The 23,139-nt window shown below is 43.0% G+C and overlaps 2 protein-coding genes across 8 annotated transcripts in view; one reads left to right on the top strand and one right to left on the bottom strand.

Moving 5' to 3' along the window:
* Positions 1–8,455, top strand: part of MYOZ3 (myozenin 3) — a 13,734-nt gene extending 5,279 nt beyond the window's left edge. The window contains exons 2-6 of one of the 3 annotated variants that reach the window (XM_016118711.2): positions 3,343–3,497; positions 4,387–4,440; positions 4,539–4,674; positions 5,144–5,306; positions 8,262–8,455. In XM_016118711.2, the coding sequence (XP_015974197.2) occupies positions 3,343–3,497; positions 4,387–4,440; positions 4,539–4,674; positions 5,144–5,306; positions 8,262–8,430 (677 nt within the window). In that variant the 3' untranslated portion in view covers positions 8,431–8,455. The remainder of the gene's footprint in view (positions 1–3,342; positions 3,498–4,386; positions 4,441–4,538; positions 4,675–5,143; positions 5,307–8,261) is intronic. The other 2 variants (XM_016118708.2, XM_016118710.2) reach the window with 2 other exon arrangements.
* RBM22 (RNA binding motif protein 22) lies at positions 1,538–23,139 on the bottom strand. Of its 5 annotated transcripts, none has more exons than XR_004952179.1 (14): positions 22,990–23,139; positions 22,494–22,547; positions 21,449–21,478; positions 20,683–20,815; positions 19,581–19,681; positions 19,304–19,476; positions 18,273–18,473; positions 17,190–17,354; positions 16,395–16,483; positions 16,058–16,189; positions 14,864–15,047; positions 12,439–13,140; positions 11,973–12,039; positions 1,538–10,322 (listed from the first exon to the last, which is right to left on the bottom strand). XR_004952179.1 is itself a non-coding variant. In XM_016118706.2 (11 exons), the coding sequence occupies exons 1-11, from the start codon at positions 23,041–23,043 to the stop codon at positions 14,917–14,919; spliced, it is 1,263 nt and encodes a 420-aa protein (XP_015974192.1). In that variant the 5' UTR covers positions 23,044–23,139; the 3' UTR covers positions 13,985–14,916. The 5 variants fall into 5 exon arrangements, 1 of the variants encoding a protein (XP_015974192.1); XR_004952180.1 differs by having other exon boundaries at positions 12,921–13,140; XR_004952178.1 differs by lacking the exon at positions 1,538–10,322 and having other exon boundaries at positions 11,085–12,039.

Below are 23,139 nucleotides of genomic sequence, written 5' to 3'. Positions count from 1 at the left end.
CACACACACACCCTAATGGTAGCCATGAAGGCTCTTCTCAGGTTGGGGCCCTTAGGAACAGAGCCTGACCATTCCTGAGCAAGTGACTTATTGACGTCGCATTCTCAGCAGGGAAATGACGCAAGCGGAATAGGGCAGGGGAAACTGTTCAGCAAGGATATGGTCTCAGCTCTAGTCTAGGACCCTGTGAGGGCTCCAGAGCATGAACTGCTTGCTCCACAGAATTCATGCCATCTGCAGCAAGGGGACCATGGCCACTTCTGTTCACCTGGACAGTTCTCTGCAGAAAGTGGCAGTTGTGGACTGCTAGCTACCGATAAAGGGCATCTGGGCAGCATCTACCACAAGACTGATCCCAGTTATCACGATTTGAAACCTCACTGCAATAAACATCCTTGTACGAATATCTTTGGGCATGTTTATTCAATTTTTCTCCCCAAGAATGAATCCCTAGAAATAGAATTGCTTAGTCAAATAGGTTTTATCTATAGCCTTTTTCTTTTTCGTTTCTTTTTATTAAGCTCGGTTCATCTGGATAGCATTTGAGAATATTATGCCAGGAGATTTTTTTTATTATGTATTTACATATAAATAGCCTTTTATATTTTTAGTATGCAGTAAATTTTCTTGTTTAAAAGAAAAAAAAAACAGTCCAAACAATTTCCAATCCTCCTCTTTCCTATGCCCCATAAGTCATCACTGCTAATATTAGGTAAGTCTCCTTGCAGCTTTTTCAATATGTACATAAATATATATTTAGCTTTTTAAATATATGAGTGGGACCTTAGAATACAGATTCTTCTAAAACTTAACTTTTCCCCCTTTTTAACCTACAGTGGATTTCTTTTTGTTCCTAATATGCAAAAGTTGCTCTCTCTGCTGAAAGAATGAAAAAAACAGCGACCTCCTTTTTCAAAAGGCTGTGTCGAGTCCATTGAACGGAATGAGTCACAGCACCCAAATGGCCTTAGTGCTGCCTGCTGACCATGTCCATTGCCTTGACCTGCTCACGCTCCCAAACCGCTCTCTTAGACAAACAGCTACCTCTCTCCTCAACCCGCCAATACCTCCTCCCCCATCTTCATTCTCAGCTAATGATCTTGCTTCTTATTTCACTGAGAAAAGTCAGGTTGCCAAAAGAGAATGTCTGCAAGCTCCCTCCTCCACATCTGTCCACCTGCTTGCCCTGTGGCCATGCCCTCAGTTTTCCTTCTCGGTGTGGTAGATGAATTTTCCTCACCCCAATCTGAAGCCAACCCTTCTAGTTGGGCTCCGGCACCCTCCCCTCCTCTCTTTCTATTGTATTGTATTTATATTTTACATATTAAAGGCAACTTATATGTAAATACATAATAAACTCTCCTTTCTATCATATTGTCAAATTTTCCCACCAGTTAACAAACATGCTGTTATCGTTCCCTCTTTAAAAACAAACAAACAAATAAAGGAACCTTTCTTTATTCCACAGCTGCCTCCATGGTCCTTTAGAGCAAGCGCAGCTCCTCAAAGCAGTTGTCTCTACTTCTCTCTTTTTCTCTTTTTAATATTTTATTAAGCCAATATACAAACACTCACAAACAGAGAGAGCAGAAACCCACATGCCTCCCCCTCACACTTTATTGTTGGAATCTGAAGCAAATCCCAAAGAGTACGTCATTTCATGCCCCCAAATACTTCCGAATGCATCAAAAATAATATGTACATTTCCTTACATGCCACAGAGATATTAGCACACTGAACAAAATTAGCAATATTGACTGAATACTAGCTAATAACCAGACCCATAGTTAACTCTCTCCAATTTTCTAGTTTGTTTTAATGAGGATCCAAATAAACACTATTGTTTGTATTTGGTTGCTATGTCTCTCAAATCTCTTTTAATCTAAAATGCACCCCCTCTTTTTCCATGTCATTCGCTCGTCTGACGAAACCAGGCCAGGTGCTCTGCAGAATGTCCCACATCCTAGATTTGGCTCACTGCTTCCTCGTGGGGTGGTTCATCTGTCCCTCTGTCCATTTTCTCTTGAACACTTTCCAGTAAGACTTTCACACCCAAATACTCCACAGCAACTGCCTTTGTGAAGATCACCAAACAGTAACCGCCTGCTACTAAATATTATGGTCAATTTCGCCCTCATCTTACTTGACACACCGGCAGCATTTGACTCCATTGATCACTCCCATATTCCCTGAAGCGCTTACATCGTTTGGTTTCCAGGATACCACGCTCTTTAGATTTCCTCCAGCCTCACTAGGTGCTCTTTCCCAGGCGCCAGCGCTAGTTCCTCCTCGGTCTAAATGTTGGAGGCCCCAGGCTATAAACCAGCTATAGTCCTAACTACAAGAAAAGAAAGAACTGTAATGTTTTTCATTGAAAAACAACAGCAAATACCATTTATAAGCTCATGATACTCCGATTTTTATCGTAGGTTGGTTTTCTCCCATGAACACAAAGACTCACATATCTAGCTCCCTTCTTGGTATCTCCACTTGGATTTCTACAAGGCTCTTCAAACCTAATATGCGCAATTTTGAAGAAAATTAGGGGGCTTTAAATATGAACTAGACATTATATAAAACAAAAATTTGTTTTATATAGGTGGAGAGCCTTAATTGATAAAAGTCACAAAACATGTGATTTCATTTTGGTCAAAACCTCATATATGAATATATATTGTCATTGAAAAAAGTATGAAAGGATGGATACTAAAGTGTTAAGGTGGCAATCTCTGAGTGATAGAAAATAGTATTTTTTTTTTCATTCTCTTATATCTGCATTTTCTACCTTTCTTCAATGCGTATATATGATGTTTTATACTAATAAAAGGCTATTTTAAAACTAAAAGAACACATGTCTAAAACTGATCTCCTGATCTCTCCCCACGCCTTCTCCTCCTCCAGCCTCCCCCCTCTCAGGGAGTATATGCTCTATCCCTCCAGTGGCTCGGGCCAGGGAGCCTGCCATCATCCTCCACTCCTCTCTCTGTCTCGTGTCCCAAACCCATGGCTTACCTTTAAAGATATCTAGAATCTGATCATTTCTCACTACCTCCAAAATGCTGCACCAGAAATCCATGTAATGAATACAAATGGCCAAAGAACATCTGAAACAGTGCTCAGTTTCACTGAGTGTCAAACATGCAAATTAAACTCCGAGGTATCATTTCCGCTCATCAGGTGGGGAATGAGTACATTGAATGATGACACCTAGTACCAACAAGTGTGGGGAGAAGCTGGCATTCTCATACAAAACAGAAGGTGCTGGGAGGCGGTCCCCTGAGAGGTGGCTCCAAGTGCCCTGAGCATTAGGTCAGAAGAGCTCGTTCTGGCCTCTCATTGCAGTCCCTTTGCTGGACCTGGGCAAGAAGCTGAGTGTGCCCCAGGACTTGATGATGGAGGAGTTGTCCCTGCGGAACAACAGAGGATCCCTCCTCTTCCAGAAGAGGCAGCGCCGTGTGCAGAAATTCATCTTTGAGTTAGCAGACAGCCAGTGTGCGGTAAGATCCCATCGTGTTCACAGGGAAACTGAGCAGTGGGAGGGCCAGTGGTTAGCCTAAAGCCCAATAGTGAGCCAGGTGGGGACCTCTGGTCCCTGGAGCCTCCCTCAAGCTCCAGTTGGGGAAGGCCGAGACCCTGCCCTGCTGTGCAGTCCTAGAAAACTGTTACCTCTTTAGGCATCGCTCCCCAGATATAAAACATAGTGGACTGAGCAGGCTGAGCTGTGGTGTGAAGCGGGTCTGGCTCCCACTAAAAGTGCTGAAGAACAACTCTGTGCTCTGGGCTGAAGTTGCAACAAGCAGGATTTAGATTAGACTTGATCTAAGATGGAAAACTCAGAACACCTTTTCCCTTTTTCCTCATAGAAGAAGGAAAGGCCATGGGAACAGTCTGCTAGTACAGAAAGCAGGGAAAAAATCTTGATCCTCAGGCTTCAGAAAGGCAGCAGGCAGTTTCAGGTACTTCTAATGAACTCATGGGCATTCCATCCTTACTCCGCCCAATTTCTGGATGGGACAGGAGCTGACTGAGAAGGAGCAATGGGGCAGAATAATAAAGATGACAAAACACCTATCTTTGCTAGTGCCTAAGTGCTAGCTAAGTGGTTCACATGTATCATCTCGCTTAATGCTTAAAAAGTGATATCATTATCTCGGTTTTACAGAGAAGGAAACTGAGGCTCAAGGAGATTAAGTATTTGCTCAGGGTCAATATTTATAATGGCAACTTAAATATATAGAGAGTATTTCTCTGAGGTGCTGTGTTTAGCACTCTACACTATTAACTCATACCCCTCAACATCCTTGAGAGGTGGGCGCTGGGATTGTGCCTCCTCTTCTTTTGGTGGAGGGTGATCCCTGGCCCCTTGCTCCACTGAGCCTCCCAGAGATGGTGGCTGGAAGTGCCAAGTGGAAGGTGACTGAAACAGCGGAGCTGGGGACGGTTAGCACAGAGAGAGACCCCAGTGGCTGTCTGGGGAAGCTGCCCGGCGGCTCCGAGGCCGCGACCAGCTGTCTCTAAGCGCCCACCCCTGTGCCCAGGTTGCCATCCTCCCGGAGGAGCAGAACTGCCGCTCTGAACTACACACCTTCCCAACCTCACCTGGGGCCCCCGAGGATGCCGAACCTGCAACTTCCCAGGCGGAGCGCGCGCACAGCCCCAGCGCCCTGGCGCCAGGTGAGTGGGCCTCCTTGGTCCCGGACCAGAGGCTGAGGGAACGGAGGAGCGTGGGCGTGCTCCACGGAGGCCCGAGCGGGGGTGGGATGGGGGCGCAGAGAGAGCGCCCAGAGAGCATCTAGTCCACCCTCTGATCCCAAACACACATCCCTCCACGTACCTAACACAAGCCCAAAGAGGAGCAGCAACATAGCCCAGGTCACACGGAGAGCCTGAGTTTCAGCCAAGAAGAATCTATACATTCCAACTCGCAATTCCACTGCTCGTTGTTTCCAGGGATGGGAAACGGTCCCCTTTGCCGGAGCAACTTTTGGCGTTAACTGCCCTCCACCCCCACTCCCCTTTCCTAGCTCTGGTCTTTCCAACACCAACAGCATCCGTGGGGTGGGTGTGGGAGTGGGGGTTGGGAGAGAAAGGAACGCAGTCGCCCCCTCCCGCCCGCCTCCCATGCGCCCTGCTCCACCTCCAGGCTATGCCGAGCCACTCAAGAGCGTCCCGCCCGAAAAGTTCAACCACACGGTCATCCCCAAGGGCTACCGCTGCCCGTGGCAGGAGTTCGTCAGCTGCGGGGACTACCAGAGCAATGGCCGAAGTCATACTGCCCGCCCTGCAGAGTATCGAAATTTCAACAAGTAAGGCGGGGCGGGCGGCCTGGGGAGAGATCCGGAGGGTGCACAGATGCCAGTCACAAGCACAGCAGCGGCTGCATTTCCTGAGCATTTCTACATGACAGGCTCTAACTGAACACGTTATATACATTTACTGAGCTCTTGCTAGAACTTAATAAAACTCTTGCCTCAGCACAGTAGGTGCTTAATACATGTACAGGGAATGAATGGGCAAATGTGCCACACATCTTGTTGGATCCTCCCAACAAGGTAGGGCAGGTGCGACAATTTTTCTTATTCTGCTGGTGAAGAATAAGAAATAGGAGGTATATCAACCACCTGCCCAAAGTCCCAAAGCAAGGAGCAGCAGCAGGGCTGGGGTCCAAGTCTGGGTTTGTCTGATGCCAGCGCTCAGTTTCTTGTTCTCTGTTACTGCTCTGTACCACCTCTTTGATGGACATCGAAGTGCATGTCCTTCTCTGGGTGTGGGCCCCAGATCTCACCAGTAATGGACTAGCTCAGCCTTTTCCTCATTTTCAGCAATGATTTGAAAGAGGCCTAGAAAGTGTCTTTAAGGCGGTACCTAAGTGGCAGTGAAGCGTTAAGACAACAGAGGTGAGAGCCACAGAGGAGCACCTCGTACTGTTTAGAGCATGGGGTCTCAGCGTGGACTTCGGTGCACGCTCCTCGCCTGGCTGTGTGACCTCGGGGGAAGTGACTTAACCTCTCCGAGCCTCCATTTCCCCACCTGTAAAATGAGACTATTACAATACCTACTTCCTAAAGATTGTTGTGAGGATAGCATAAGAAGACATAGGCAGAGTTTCTGGCCAGTAATAAGCTCTTAATAAACAGCAGCTACTGTTGTTGTTGTTGTTGTTGTTGTTGTTATTATTATTATTATTATTATTTATAGCTTAAAATGATGGTGATGGTTGGAAGAGCTAATAGGAGAGAACTTGAAAGGGATAAATTTAACATTCTGCCCTGGGGGCCTGAAAACAAATCACAGGAGTAAAGACAGGAGCTTGGCGCTGGAGGAAGGCCTTGGGCAGGGCGTTGTGTTTCAACTGCAAATGGCTTCCTCAGTCTGATGCTATTTCTGAAAAATGCTCCAAGACTTGGACTGCATTAAGTGTGAAAGTGGAGGGTCCATAGAGAGGAGGCTGCAGTCCAACTCTGGCACCTGCTCAGACCACATGTAGAGACTGTGTCTGTCTGACAAAGACAGACGGATGGCCACCAGGGCCTGGAAACCAGGCCCTCTGAGGAAGGGCAAAAGGAACTGGGGGTGATGGACCTTGAAAAGAGAGTGCTGAGAAGGGACGTGACTTCCCTTAAACAGTTGATATCCAGGGAGGGCTCTGATGGGAGGAACTGCACCCAACAGGTACTCTGTGAGCCATAAGCCGTTGGCAGACATTCTGGGGTTTACTGCCAGACAGGACTGTTCTCCCTCACCTCCTGGGGCCCTCAGGCCCTGCCTGCCCAGCTATTTAAAACTCTCAGCAGACATTTAGTCCTGGCAGCCAGCTTCCAGGCCGGCCAGCTCACATCACAGCCCCATCTACCTCACACCTCAGGTATGACAGGCCCAGGCACATCCCCACCAGCCAAAGAAGGAGGGTTTTAGGGAACCCTGAGCCCAGGCCCATTTGGGGGCAGAAAGGCCAACTGAGGCAGATTGAGGAAGAACAGCAATGTTGGTGGCCAAATTGTGCTCGGGATCCAGAGCTCTGGGCTCCCAGTCAAGGGCCCAACTGTGAGGCTTGCTTGGCTTGGAAACTGCCCAACTTGTTCCTGCAGGACCTGGCCGCTGCCGCCACAGTAGGGGTGGTCTCGGCAGAAACCCCAGGCCCTGGCCCAAGGTTTGCCCTTCTAGCCCAGGGGCAAGCACTCCCCTCTTCCCATTGGTCTCAGGCTGTGGGGAAATCACTATATGAGCAATGCTTTCTATTTTCCTTAAAATTAAAAACTAGTTTTAAAATCACACTTATATAAATTTTTGAAACTAGCAACTACAAATAAAGGTAAGTTTCTTTTGTTCGTTATCCTCAACCCCAGTTTCCTTTCCAAAGGTAACACTGTTGACAGGTTGGTGTGTAGCTTTTCAGAACATTTCCTACATGCAGCTGCGCACTTATGGGGGATATAGCATTGTTTTGTGTATGTGTTTTAATACTTTCATTTTTTTTTCTGTAACCTGCAACATGATGACTTTAAAATCTACCCTCCGTAATACATATAGATCTTTTCATTCCTTTTAAGCTGCTGTAAAATATTCCATCATGTGAGTATACTACACTTGTCGTGTCCGTTCCTGGACAGCGGGTTGTTTCTGGCTTGTCACTAACCCCTGCTCATAGCTGCTTCCTTGTGTATGTGCTTCCCTAAGCCATATGCTTAGAGGTGGAGTTGCTGGTTGACAGTTTGCACATTTTCAGGTTAAAAAGTTCCTGCCAAACTCTCCTCCAAGGGAGCAGCCCCAGTGCCCTCCGAACAGCAGTTTATGAGTGAAACTTTGCCCCATTATCAAATTATTTCTTCTTGTCAGTCTTCTGGGTGAGAAACGGCATGTCTGTTGTAATCTACATTTCCATGATTCTCAATGCTTTTTCTGATCCTCCTTTCTCATTCCAGTTTATGGTATATTCTTCTAAGGGGATGTGACAAGGGGAAGGAAAAAACCCTATTCCAACTCTCTTCCCTTCTGGAGCTCACTTATGGGCAACCTAGAGTTTAGTTTAGGACAAGCCAATTCTAACTCTGAAAATTTAACTCCTGTTTCTAAGCAGCAAGCCATATTAACTAGGGGAAGAGCTGGAGAAAACTGTTAAAGATTACACAAAACCTTGCTGTACAGAAAGGGAAACTGAGTCCCAGAGAGACAGGGAGGGCGCCCCCACATGGTGACCTCCATAGTGTTCTGTCAGCCCTTTTCCACACTGCCCAGATCTCCTGCTGCTCTTCTTTCCCCAGGACTCCAGTGCCCTTTGGAGGACCCCTGGTAGGGGAAGCCATGCTTAGGGCGGACAACCCCTTCGTCCCGGAGCTCATCAGCGGCTTGGAACTACTCCGCCTCAGACCCAGCTTCAACAGAGTGGCCCAGGGCTGGGTCCGCAACCTCCCGGAGTCTGAGGAGCTGTAGCCCAGCCTGAATCTTCAGTTCTCTGCTCTCAGAGTTCTGGGAATATCTGGAGTCAAGACTTGTTAATGGCATTTCGGTTTAAGAAAGGTCTTCACACACAAAACCTATCACAAATGGCCTCAAAGATCACAAAGTTTAGTTGTCCCCAAATGTGTTTAGAAAGTTTTTCCTTTTACTGACATGCAGATGATCTTTAGCTACTCATGCCCTAAACATTTACTGAGTACTTACTATGTGCTAGACATCGTGACAGCTGCAGGGAGAGGGGCCCCCGGCCTTGGCCTAGAATAGGAATGGACTGTAGGAAATACAGATTTATAAAGGGGTAAATTATCTTAATTTTCTCTAAAGCATGCTAATTGACACCTGAGGAACAAAGTGCTGTGGGGCAGAGGAGGGGGTCTCTAACCCTGGGTGTCGGGATTCCAAGCAGCTTCCCAGAGGAAGCTTTTTTGAGTGGGACCTTGGAGGGGAAGTAAGGGTCCATCAAGGGACAAAGGTGTGATGGGGAGGGCCTTTCTGGTGAGGGGACCAGTGTCTGCTGAAAAGGCGTGGAACTGTCACAGATACAGGGTGTTCTGGGGAAGGGAGAGGGCTGTGTTAGAGGAGTCGGTGACTCCACAGAGGGCCAGGTTGGGGTAGGCCATAAGTACTAAGAAAATGAGGAGGTTCTTAAGCTGGGGAGTGAGGGAGCTTGATGGTTGCTATGTGTGGCACAGATTGGAGAGGAGTAAAGCAAGAAGCCAGGGCTTCGAGGAATAAGGCCTGGACTAGGGAGGTGGCCATGGGATGGTAAGAAGGGAACCCCTCTGGGCACCTTGCAGGACAAGTGCAAAGTGGGGCACTTACAAAGACCCTTCCCAGCTCCTCCTGCTCACCATTCTGAGCAGGCTCCAAGGTAGATCTTACCTTAGTCCCTATCAGTAGTTTGGGACTTTACCCCAGCTCATTAAGAAGAGGAGAGTAAGGAATGCCTCTAAGTTCAAGTGGTGATGGTGGTGGTAGTGATGACGATGATGGTGATGATGATGATGGCTGCTTTTTTATTGGGTGCCTCAGTGCTCAGGCTGGTAGTAGGTTCTCTACATATCCTATTTCTAATTTTTGGTACACCCTTATGAGAAAGGTACTGTCCCATTTTACATATGTAGATATCCAAATTCAAAAGGCGGAAGTGGCTTGTCCAAGGACAGAGCCAAAATGGAACTGTGTTCGATCCCAGTGGGTGTCTCTTTTCACTGCACTAGGTAGCCAAGCCAATGCCCACTTGCTCCGGAATCATGGTATCCCGACTTAGAGTTTAGAGGTTAAAGGTACAGGCTGAGGAGTCAGATAGGATGAGAGGGGTTCTAACTGCTACTGTGGGCCTCTGTTTCTCCTCCTGTAAAATGAGGACAATAATAGAAGCCCTTGTATTGGGTTGTTGCGAGCACAGTGCTGGACACATACATAATAGGCACTCAGTCATTATTAGACTTCAGGGGACTCCTGCTCTTGACTGGAAAAGATGTTTTTGCAGTGGATGCAGCTTGAGAAGTAGGCTGCTAGGATGTGACTGGGGGGTCTGTAAAGCTGAAATCTGAAGGAAAGTCTCTGATCACTGCAGGGCTCCCTTTGAACATGAATTACCCCTTTCCCTTGCCTCCTTCTGCCTCCTCTCTGACCCTCACTCTTGGGGAGATGAAAAGGGTGGGAATCCAGCTGGTCCCCAGGTGCATGGAATAATAATGGCTGCACTTTATTTTTGTTCTAGACTTCACTGTGCCCCACGCAGTCTCAAGGGGCCAGCAGTCTGATTCTTAGAATTACTTACAATTGATATGTTGTCTTGAATTTGGGCACTGCCATTTAAAGCCATGTTTCCATGAGCTGAAAACCAATGCTTAAAGTGTCTGAAACAGAAGAGAGGGTTTGGATCACCTTGGGTTGTCCCTGCTGTACTCTGGAGGGTAATGGCAGCCACTAGGTAAAGAAGAGAAGAACCTGGCAGGGGTTGAGGGGTAAGGGGGAGTCTGCTATTCCCCAAAGCAAATCCTCATTCCTTTTGTCTGCTAATGTGACTTCTACTGATTTTTTTAAAAAAACTACTTATTATAAAAATGAACAAATGAATCAAGAAGTAAAATGTGACAGTATATGCCTACATAGCTCCTTCCATGCAACACAGACCTTCCCACCCCACTGCACTCTGCCCCATTCCCACATATCAGAAGTAACCACTCGCATAAGCTTGGTCTTTCTAGAATTCTTGGATTATTTTAATAGATTAATATGTACATGTGTATAGCTGCATAAGTGCAAAGATATATCTTTGTGTTCATGGGATCATACTATATGTATTATTCCGTATTTTGCTTCCTTACTCAACAATAAATAAAATTTGGATCCTGAAAAAACATGTCCTTAAAGTTTCATATAAACTGGATGCCTAACAAGTTTTTCACACAAAACTCTTCACTTTTGTCTGTTTTTGTTTTTTGTATAAATGAAATCACACAGTGTTACGGAAATGAAAAAGACTGGGAATAGCCAAAACATTGGGAACCTGACATTAGACACAGCAGTAATGAACATGAATGAATTACAGTTACACCTTACATTACAGAGGTATCTCAGAAACAAAACGGTAAGAAAGGAAGGAAGATTCATATGTATATGTTCATTGATGCAAGAAGTGTTTAATAAAAGCAGGATAGTAGTAACTTTGGGAGAAAAGAAAGTTCGTGATTGTGAGGTGACACACAAAATGCTTCTGGAAACGCTGGAAATTTTCTATTTCTAGACCTGAGTGATTGTTACATAAACATTCACTTTAAAATATTTAATTTAGTTGTATGTTTATGTTTTATGTACTCTTTCCATACCAAAATAATCCCTTAAAAAAAATGTTAATAGATTAATAGCTGATTAGATGTACCTGAAGACAGAATTTGTGAACTAAAAGTGCCCAGAATGGATTACAGAGAAGTGAAGAAATAGAAAACATGAGAGCATATTTAAAGATATAAAAAATAAAATGAAAATGCCCAACACTACTACTAGGAGTTCCAAAAAGAGTTTAAAAATGACTGGAGATTTTCCAGACTTGATAAAAGACATAAACTTACACAATCCTCACACTGTCATGAGAACCATATATTAAATACACACTTAAGAACCACTGGAGTGAAACTGAGAAACTCCAAAATCACAGAGAAATTTCAAAGGCATCCAGACCAAAAAGTTAGATTACCTGCAAAAGAACAACACTTAAAATAACAGCAATAATGGAAAAATATCTTCAAGAAGTGAGAGCAAAATAAATTAATTTTCAGACAAATAAATATTGAGAGTTTTCCACTCATCCCTAAAAGAACTACATGCTTGGGGAAGGGTCCAAAAGGATGTATAGAATCTAAGAAGGAATATGAGCAGAGAAATCAATTCCATAGATGGCATAAAGGATGGGAGAAGAAGAAAAAAAAAAGCAAAGGTACATAAAGTAGTATAAATACATTTAATTATATCAATCATCATAATAAATGAAGATGGATAAGACTCACCAGCTCAAGGGATTCACAGATTGGATTAAAAGTAATTCCAGCTCCATGCTGTTCACAAGCAGCATTCCTAAAAATATAATACAGAAGTAAAATAAGTATAAAAGATAAACCAGTCAAATATCATCCCAAATAAATGCATTCTACCCTCATACACTGTTGGTGGGATTGTAAATTGGTACAGCCACTATGGAAAACAGTATGGAGGTTCCTAAAAAATTAAAAATAGAACTACCATATGACCCAGAAATTCCAGTTCTGGGCATTTGAAGAAATCTAAAACAGTAATTCAGAAAGATATATGCACCCCTATGTTCATTGCAGCATTATTTATAATAGCCAATCTATAGAAGCAACCTAAGTGTCCACCGATGAATGAATGACTAAAGATGTACATAAAGTGGTACATATATACAATGAATATTATTCAACCATAGAAGGAAAAGAGCATAGGAAGGGAAAATAGTACCTTTACAAAGAAACTTGAAAGACATCTCCTTAACCAAGTGATTGAGCCGGAGACCTGGGATGGGGGAGGGGTCACCCTAGCTGATTCCTCTTTCACCTCCATTTATTTCAGGTTATAATGTCTCACTGACTTGTTTTGGCTTTCAAAACATGCCACATCTCACTCTTTGCTTCATGGGCAGTGTCTCCAGTTGTCTTGATGCTATGCTTTCTGAGCCTTCTCCATAAGGGGAGCAGCTCAAAATATTATAGGTAGTGAGAAGGGTGGAAGGTGAGGCATTATGACTAGACAGAGGTTAAGTAACATGACCAAGGTCACACGGAAAGGAGGTGCTGACATGAGGATTTGAATTCAGGTAAGCTGGCTTCAGTCTGCTTAAACTATTACTTGATATAAACAAAACTGTTTCGTGATCAGATTTGACTATCTGTTATTAGGAAACACTGCTTTAACAGATAAATCCCTAGGTCTCAATGGCTTACTATAATAAAAATTCCTCGTATTATAATGCTCTCCTCAAGGCAGTGACAGAGGACCCCAGGTTCCTTCCATTGTGTGACTTTGCCATCTTCCAGGGATCATCCTGTGCATTCAGCCAGCAGTTGGGGGAAAAGTTCATAGGGTTGAGTGAGATGTTTTTACGGACCAGGTCTGGGAATGGCAAAGGTTACTTTCCACCAAGTGTACCCCCAGCTGTGTGCCCTAGAAGAAAAGGAAATGGAGTTTGGTAAGCACCTAAAAGTTTTTGTCAAAACCTAATTGCTCATAATTCTGATTAAGACTAATTGAGCATCTATTCAATCTATATTGGCTTATGCTTTAAATATATATATGTATATAATCTCCATAGCCAGTGCACAAAATTTAGACTCTTCAACAAGGTAATATACGACTGGGTAGTCATAAATTTGCATATGTATGTGTAATCAAATTTGGCAATTATTAAAATACTATGATTCACATTTTATTCAGAACTGGCTCAAAATCTTTTACATGCTCAAGTAGACCAACAAAACAAAACCAAAACCCTATCCAAAATGGTATCGAAATACTTGGAAGTACCACCCAATATTCCTTCACATTTGCTATTACTAGAAATAAAATTAAATCTCAGCATTTCTGGATAGCTTTGGATAAATTTTTGAGTCTTAAACAAAAATGGCAAGATGACGCCCTCTGGAGGACAAAAATTCTACCATGAAGCTAAAAAAGGGTGTTATATGGGCTATGTCCAGCCCATAAGTATATATTTTAGATAAAAGTGACATAATATTGGCTACAGAAAAAAGAGATTTTTAAAGAAATCTTGCCTGTTTCCTTTTTTAAAATGATTTTTATAATATGAAGACGACTTTTTAAAGCTACCACTTAGCAACCATCATATGTCAGGATCTAGTCCTTTTTATCATTATAGAATGGAGATAAAAATCAAGTCTAAAGCAAAAATTTACATATTTATGTAACTTGTTTCTAATTTCCACTGACCTGAAGTTTAGCTACCAAATGATAAAGAAAACAGAAATCTAGAAATAAGCCTATGACAACATTTGGAAAATTGACCCGTTTTAATTTTTTAAAAACAAAAATACAACACAACATCAAATTATTTTTACCATCTACAATTCAGTTATATCCAAACATGGGAATACCAAACAGTTCCCTGCCTTAGAAGGAGGGAATTAAAATGAGACACAGGAAGGTGAATGCTGAAGATCAAAGTTCCAGCTGTAGGTCACAAATCTTCCATTCAAACACACTCCAATCCTTTTTCATTTCACAGTTTGTTAAAAGTGTTTTAAAGGAAGTTCTTTAAAATAATTTCATCCCAGGCACCAGGTTTCTTCAGTGATACACAGCTCCATGACATCTGTTTCTATCCGATTGATAGGAATAAAAAGTAATTTTTGTCTTTTTTGGTAGTGTAGAGAAATAAAACTATCAGCCAGATTCTTTCAGCAATCAATGAGGAAAGGAGAGGTAAGAAGAGACCTGGGCTGTGCTGGCTGCTGGTTTCCATTTCTTTCTGAGGGTGTGACTTCAGAAGTGTTAAATCACACTTATGTCACTACGATGATTAGTACTAATAATCTTTTTTTAGATGATAAAAAGGAAAATACCCAATGGACATAAAAATGGTCAAAAGATTTTTCTGCAGGTCAATGCCCCGCCCCCCCCCCAAAATACAAAATGAACATATAATTGGATGGTAACTCCATTGGACATTCCAATTCAACCCATTGCTTGTCCTGAACAGGCATTAAGTTTTATTAGTAATGTTATAGTAGTAACCAGATGTGTTAAAGGCAGCTTATTTTAGGTCCATCAATCAAAGCATGGCTGTCATTCTCTGCTCACATTTGAACACATTCAGCTGCCATGGAAACTACAAAGAAAGGAAAATATATTTATTCCAAGATTCATTTACTGGGATTTTTAAGCGCCCTGTCTTCTGTAGAGCCCCAGAGTGGTGACAATGTGCTAGGGGCTGCTGTGTTTTCCGGCATGAGCTCCCATCCTCTGAGGGTCCTGAGAAGGATAGTGGATTGGTCCTGGAGCCCTCATGAAAGGAGGAGGTGGTCCCATTGGGTGGAACATGTGTGGCCCAAAACCTGCAGATGGGAGAAGACAAATCTGTTAGGCCTGCAGTTTCCCTGACCATCTTTCAAACCTCTGAATCTTTCCAAAGTCAAAACCATGTACACATAAATCAAATGACAAGGTGCTTCAGAGAATGTCAGTTCACAGTTTGCTTAGGAATGTCTACCTATATTAATTCCTTGGTTTGAGAAATCATTCCTCTCAGTTTACGTTAAAAGAAAACTCCACAGGCCTCCAGGTATCTGCTAGTATGTCATGTGAGCCCCTTCTATCAATCAAACATGCCAATCCTACTAGACAGGATTTGATCAGGATTTGGGAGGTGAGGAAGAAATCAGGCTGATGGAAGATGCCCTCATCGCTAACTTCAATGCCTTATACTGGAATGGATGGTGTTCAGAAACCAGGACTTTCTTCAGGGTCTGGGAACTCTGCCACAGTACTGGTACTGTGATTTACTTCACTGTTCACACTGTTGCTGACATTTTCTAGAGCAGTGCTACACAAAGTGTTCGTCCTCAAACTGTTTTATTACTGGCCACAACTAAGTGTAATCAGTTACATTTATTAATAAAACTTAATGCTTGTTTAGTTTGTCTGACAATTTTTTGTAACAAGACTTTCTTAATGAATTTACATTCTGGCACAGCTCACTATGTTGTTGCGGACAGGGAATAATGCTTTGTGAAATGACACACGTCCACAGCTTACACTCAAGCTTTAGGGCATCAAGATCAGAACAGAGAACAAAACGATAGGTCACTGTAATCCAATAACTCCCATTCTGATTTTATATCTACTTAGATCTTTAGAAAACTGGCAACTTTCCCCTTCCTTGGCAGGCCAGGAAAAAAATGAAATATCAAGAATACTAACAAATCAGATTTACTTTTAGACGTCTGTGGGGCAAACTCAAGGATTTAGATCGTTAGACGTGATAGAGAGGTATAAAGACAGCACCTCACAAGGATTTTTCTGGGCTAAGTCAGACCTATCTACTAAGAAGGAAGGTGGACATTACCTGGGGGTGGCGGTGGGGCAATGCCAGGCGGTGGCGGCAGGGCAATGTTCACCACAGCTGGAGGACCACTGGGGGGTAAGTTGAAGTAGTTGGCAGAGGCTTCTTCTTCTGCAGCAGGAGGAGGAGGAAGAGCTGGAGAAAACAGCCAAGAGTTAGGAGGGAAGACAATTGTGCGACGTTGTTTACACCGCCTTTAAATCTTGGCAGTTCCTGCTGGGAGGACAGAGCTACTGCAGGAGCCAGAGACCAGGGTCTGGTCGAACATGGGAGGAACATGGGGGCAGTCTGAGCATCTAAAGCTGGCAAGCTACTCGGTTGGCAGGAAGTCTGCACTCACCTCCTGGCAATCCTGGAACAGGCTCTAGCTTGATCCCAGAATCTGTGGTTCCATCCTTCTCTTTTTCTTTTCCTCTGGCTGCTTGGGACCTGGGAGTCATAGACAACACGACACCTTCTCTCACACCTCTACTTCTCACGTTTCCTCATCAAATGGAGTTCTTTCACTCCTTGCCTCCGCTTCAGCAAACACTCTTTTCCCATAAATGCCACAATGCAGAGTGGATAAGAGCAAAGGTTTTGAAGCAAGACCTAGGTTCAAAATTTGCTAGAATTGTTGTAAGGACTAGAAAAGGCAACCTACATTTGTTTAGCACAGAGCCTAATTAGTACACAGGATGACTTATAAGGGTTGCTGCTATTAGCAATCTCCTCCCTGGTTTTAAGTTGAAAACATGCTTCCCATTTGAACTTTCAGGGCATTTTACCTGTGTCTCCCTTATGCAATCATCACTTTCAAACCTAAATTAGCTATTCTTCTCCACTGGACAATCAGCTTCTGGAGGATAGAATGTGAGTCTAATTCATTTGTACACTATCAAATCCATCTTTCAAGCCCTAGCATCCCACTCAGCCTAGCCACAAAACATGAACCTTCAAAGATTACTAAACCAAAACCCTGAATAAATTTCCAAATCAGATGATCCCAACATCTACAGGAATGAGTACTGAGAATAAAAACTCCTTTTAAAGGCCCTACTGATATAAGCCTATTCACCAAAGGCTTACTAATGCCCAAATATTGGAAATTTCTTGAAAATCTCAATAAAGATATCTTAAAGTAGCCCATTATCACCTTCCCCATTTCACGTTGAGTCTGCGGCCATTGACAATCAACTTATTAAAGGACTTCTCCGCAGCCACTTCTGCGGCCTGCCTTGTGGCAAACTGGATGAAAGCACACTGCTGTCTCTGCACAACGGTGATCGTCCGGATTTCTCCAAACTGGTAGAAATGATTTCTGAAAAAATACAGGCAAAGAAAAATGAGAGTTAAGACATTCCCAGGAGGTTTTCACTGACTCATCACAAAGTAGTTGGCCCCATGGTTATCTGCCTGACCATCTGCAGGCAGCCCCCTCAATACTTAACTCTACTGTGAGTGCTGTGTAATGACGGAGGGAAGAAAAATAATGAACAGCTCAGGGTTTTTCCCATTGAGGAAAGGGAGCCCCAGAGGTTCCTTAAGAACCCTAAACCTTAGATAAGGAGTTAGCAAACTATAGCTTCCATGGTTAATGAGTCGAGAGTGTTAAAAAATTTTTTCTTAAGGTTGTAAGAAAGAGGAAGAGGAGGGAAAAAAAACTACCAATCCCTGGGTATTCTCTATGTCACTTAAGACAGGGGTTCATGAAGACAGGCTACCAAGGGCAGGTTATAAACTTAAGTTTCTTCTCCACTTTCATCTCTTTGGAAGAGATAACTTCCACTGCTCAGATGTCTCATCTAGCTGAGCATAATACAAGCCAAGAATCATAGAAATTTACGAAATGCCACTCTCTTTAAGAGGCCAGTAATTTAAACCATAGACTTTTACAATTGCGAAGCTCTCCCTCCCCTACACAATTAATCATACTTGGATGTGTGCCCTATTTTAAAAACTCTAATTGGCTATGAGGCCAAAAAGAATCTCAAGTGATTATTACCACATGCGGGGAAGAAGCAAGCACAACTGATGAACATTACCACTCCAGCATCATAAAGGACAATTTTACAAACATTCTAGTCAGCATACTACAAACTACAGACCGGCTACAGAAAAATGTACTTTGTACAGGATTATCACGCTTGCCTGTGTCTTTGCCAAAAACAAAAAAAATCCTCCAAACTACTCTAAGGCTGTTAAAACCAAAAGAGCTCATAAAATTATACGCACAAACCTTAGGTCTGTCTCAGTAATTGTATCACCCAGACCACCAACATATAATGTGGTAATAGTCTTGTCCTCTGGTGGGTCCAGACGAGGCATTGTTGAAGCCCGCTTTAGAAGCTTATCTGCCACAGGGTCATTGATTCCATAATATCGGTCTTTAATGTTCTGATCAGCAAGGGGATCATCTGGATCTGTAGGCTTCTCATGTCTATGGTTCAAGAAAGAACGACGCATAAAGGTGAAACAAAGGAAAAAATTTACAGGTATCACCCAATAATAGCTATGTAAGTCCTAAATATATACCCTGAAGTGCCTTTTGAACTAAAACTTTGGCCATAACAAAACATAATTATCAAAATAGAGCTAATACCAAGCAATTTACTGTATCCCACAAGGACCTGCCAGTCTCCTAAAAGCCATTTAAATGGCCATCTGGAATGGCAGTTTCTTTATACGGAAATGCTTTTGGCATGATCCTCCCCAAAACCAAAGGTAACCAAAACATGGTTATCCCTCTCTAGGTTAATGGTTCTCAAAAAATCTAAGGTCTTGTATTCCACTGAGAGTCTGATTAAAGATAGGCACCGAGCACTTAGATAAAGGAATAATGTTTTAGAGGGGGTGGGGTTAACCAACACCAGGTTAAGAACTCCTAATTCTTAGGTTTGGCAGTCTTGACTGAAACATACTCACTCCCTTTAGATGCCTGGCCTTAGTTTAGCTATATACACTGAGATTCAAGCCAGTTACACCGTGACAGTGAAGACTTAAATCTTGGGTAGAAACTTTTAGAGTCGGTATCTATATTATATGGCATTGCAATTTAACTTCCCAAGGCTCAGTTATAAGTAAAAGTTTCATTATATGTAAAAACAATTTAATCAAGCTCTTCTAAAAAGTCTTAAGACATGAGATATACCACACCAGTTTTATAAACTTTTTGATTTTAAAAGCAAAAATAATGCAAGCCAGCATCTCTCACTTCTTAGATGACTAATCATCTGAAAGCAAATACTGAAAATGCACTTCAGTTCTTGCCTGTATGGACACTCCTCTCCTCTCTTACATTCTCCTTTCACCCAGAAGGAGCAAATGTGGGGTCGATTCCTTTTGTAATAGGGTGTGGTCCGGGCCAGTTTGAGCAGCATGTCACTGGTGGATGTGGCTTTCCCCAGCATGCCAACTGGCCGTGTTCCATCAGAGTTAGAAATCTACAAAGGGATGACAAATTCAACAGATAAATTATATAAACTGTGTCAAGCCACTAGGATTCTTTTATCAAATATAAGACTACATCAAGAAAGTGGCAGCATACCTCCCTTTCCATATTTTGTGTGTAGTACTCTTTGTTGACATCTGACTTTGGCATGTCATCCTTAAAAGACAACCCTGCGTCACGAACCTGGATGGGCAGGCCTGGTTGGTACAAAGGAAAGAAGGACAAAAAACTCATGTATATTTAAAAATATTCATACTTAATATGCACACAAATACAATACCATTCTTCTCTTCTCCACTTTCTTATTAGGTACCAGAGGCTTTATTGTATTTTTCTTCACAATCTTTAGCAAATACTGCTACAGAGCACTCTTAAGAAATTGTCCAAATTCCTGACCTGTCATGATTGGTTAAAATAGATGTTTTAGAAAATCTTTTAGAGGAACAAACTTTGGTTAGTCAGATTTGACCTGTAAATTAATAATGTATCTAGCTTTTATGTAAGTAGTAGTAAATTTTTAGGCTGGTCCTATATTTTATCTGGAATAGCCACAGTCATATAAGGGTTGTATTCCAGGACCAGAACTCTTCTTTAACATATAAATAATATGTGACCGGGACTCTGATTAACAGAGTAACTTCCTGAACTTACACATAAACTCATATTTTCCTTTTCCCTTTTATTTTATTGCATGGTTGAAACTCTTGTTTAAAAAGAACTTTTCTCATAAACAAAAAAAAAAAAAATCACTCCAGAAGCAGTTACTCTGAACAGTGGCAGTATATCAGTCCTAACAACACAGTTAAGATAAAAATCTAAAGTACAATTAGCCTATGAGCTTCTTGGTAGGGATTGTGGGAAAAGAATTTGGACCTACTAAAAAGAAGTCCAAGGCAAAGAAATTACCTATCATAGGAACAATGCTCTTACCTCTCACCTTGGCTACAGGGACATAAATGAGGGAGGTTTCAGCCAGTTCTGATTAAATCTCAACTTTTCATAATTTCCTATTGTTCAGGAGGACTCTAGAATGGCCTAGTATGGTTATCCTCTTACTAGGAAAGGCAAACCACAGCAGACATTCCAAAGGAGGTCAGAATCAGAGGCAGGGCGAGACATGAAAGATAAAAAGACTGGTCTGCTGTCTAGGGCAACTGCACCTACATACTTTCAAATCTACTGGACAGGGCAAACATACCATATTCTAGATCCAAGAGGCAGGTCTGACAGACATTCTTCAATTTACTGCAGGTTTGGCACACTTCGGTCTTCTTGAAACGCATGCGGACACCAGGGCACCAACGAAACACTGTGAATGGCCTGGCACATATCTAAACACAAAATCAGAGCCACAGCGTGTGAATGGTCCTGACCTAGACAATCAATCCAGGAAACTTAACAATAATGAAGAATTCAAAAAAAGGATCTCCAAATCTAGGGTTTAGAAAAAACCTTAGCAATCATCTAGTCTAAATCCCAACTGATATTTCAATCATATTTACAACACCCTGCCTCAGTAGTAAAAAGTTTGCATTGTACAGAAATAAAATACTCAAAACTCAAAGTTCTCTCCAACCCGGAGGTAACCACCATTAATAATCTTACCCTTAATCTTTTTTGAGGAGAGAAGGAAGTGAGGAGTATCATACACTCCTTTGAGAATCTTATGACAGCAATAATCTTCCTTTTCAGCTAAAATTCCCATGTGCATAGTCAAACAATACTTGGTATACTGTCTAAGGGGGTTTAAAGCCCATCCACAGATGCCAGGTTAAGAATCCCTACATTAAAGGGCTCATTGTCTTACCTCACACACTAAATAGTGAATAGTCGATAAGTATATAAATACATGAAAGCTGTATAGCATTGACTTTTACTGGAGAACCTCGAAGTTCAGCAAGCTGAAGGCTAATTTGGTAGACAAAAGGAAAATGAAATCATTACTCTTTAACAGACATACTTACTTTGCATTCCTTCCCGTACTTTTCTTTGGTCTGAAATAGAAAAAAATAGAAAAGAACTAGAGTTTCAGAAAGATCAGATGTCTGCTCCTTTCCTAAACATAACCCAAGAAATATGTCTGGAAATCCATGGCATCCTAAAGAGGGTTGGAAAGAACACCCCCCCCCTTTTTTTTTTTTGAGGCGGGGAGGTTTATATATGCTAACTACCTACTATGTATGAGTATTATCTCTTAAGAATCTTATGGATCTAACACCAAGTAAGTATGTGTCTTTCCACAGCCATAACTCTTAGGTTCACTTCTGTATCCCAAGTTTTCTCTCAGGAACTAAAATTCCTAATGGTTTCCACAGTCTCCAAATCAGGGAGGATATAGCCATGGCCAGCCCATTTTACAAAGTTCAGTCAGAAGGTAACTATCATAGACTCATTCTGTGCTGATAACTTGCATATAGTAAATGTTCCCTTCCCACAAGCGGTTCAAGCATCTTGAACATATCAACATATCAGTATCTCTAAGTTTGATCATTATAATACAATCCTAACATATTGTTCGATGTTAACTGCCACTAATTTTACCCTTTTTTATAGGGATAGAGGATACCTTACATTAAAGAGACAAGGTGCAGTGGCCAAAAGGCATTTGATTAGGAGTCAGAAAACCTAGTTACTAGTCCTGGTTCCCTACCTAACTTCCTGAGGTCACTGGCGTGAAAATATCTGAATTTAAATCCCAGCTCCAATCCCCACTTGCCATATGAAAAGACATAAACTCTCTCAGCCTCTGGTTAATAGATCTACCTCCTAGGTAAAATGCTTCACAAATCTTAGCTATTATTATGGCTCTTACATTATAGGATTGTTGCTGAGTTCCAAAGTATGAGAATAAGAATGACAGTCCTTTGCAAACTGCCCTAGACTTTGAGTTAGTAAAGGAGCATCATTACTTCTGCTTGGCTAAGAGAAGCAGTTCATGGACAGTGTGCAAGTACCAACTACCACGTTGACAGAACATGAAGAACTCCCGTATCACACGAGATCACTCACCATTCGGATATACGGGTTTTCTCCTAGACACGTCTGGCACAGAATGGGAAAGTCCTGGTGAAAATGGGAAATCTGGTTGAGGGCCAGGCTCCGAAGACCCTGCCATCTCAGCCACACTGCTGAGCACGGGCGAAGAGAGGGGGGAGAGGAGCGAGGGTGCGGAACAGGGCAGGGCAGGAACCCGAGGTCTAGCATGGGCTGAGTCGCAGGGGGGGAGTGCTCCCTGCTCTTCTGGCAGGAGGCGGGAGAAAAGACCAGCATGAAAAAAGTATAGGGGGTACAGAAGGAAAGGGAGCTGGTCCCGGACCCTTGCTAAGCCCCCTCTCTCCAAGCCCGCAGGAGGGCCGCCCTCCAGCCTCCGGCTCTAGCCGAGCTAGGCCGCGGCGCTGGCTCCTTCCCGGAATTCCCTCGGCCGCCCCGCAGCCACGGCTGTGCCCGCCCGCAGTAGGCCCGGCTTCGCCGCCTCTTCCCGTCCTCCTCCCGCAGGCACACTCACCGCATCCTCCCAGTTCTGCCTGTTGTAGGTGTTGGAACCCAGCGAAGTCGCCATGTTAAGAGCGTCCGGAGGCAGCAGCAGCTTCCGAGTTGGGAGAGAGGACCGCCACAATCCCGTCAGGCCCTGGGGCTGTTTCCTGGCCCGTCCACG

Source organism: Rousettus aegyptiacus, unplaced genomic scaffold (genome assembly GCF_014176215.1).
Source record: "Rousettus aegyptiacus isolate mRouAeg1 unplaced genomic scaffold, mRouAeg1.p scaffold_m13_p_7, whole genome shotgun sequence".
Taxonomy (NCBI): Eukaryota; Metazoa; Chordata; class Mammalia; order Chiroptera; family Pteropodidae; genus Rousettus; species Rousettus aegyptiacus.
This window is presented reverse-complemented; position numbering and strand designations above follow the sequence as displayed.

What these genes read in the sequence shown, in the direction of transcription:
- RBM22 (XM_016118706.2), bottom strand. Translation starts at nt 23,043, where the DNA reads ATGGCGACTTCGCTGGGTTCCAACACCTACAACAGGCAGAACTGGGAG. An exon ending in GGAGAGGAGTGTCCATACAG is followed by an intron (nt 18,474 to 19,303) that starts GCAAGAACTGAA and finishes CTTGAACCATAG; the next exon opens with ACATGAGAAGCCTACAGATC. An exon ending in ATTACTGAGACAGACCTAAG is followed by an intron (nt 17,355 to 18,272) that starts GTTTGTGCGTAT and finishes GTATTTTTTCAG; the next exon opens with AAATCATTTCTACCAGTTTG.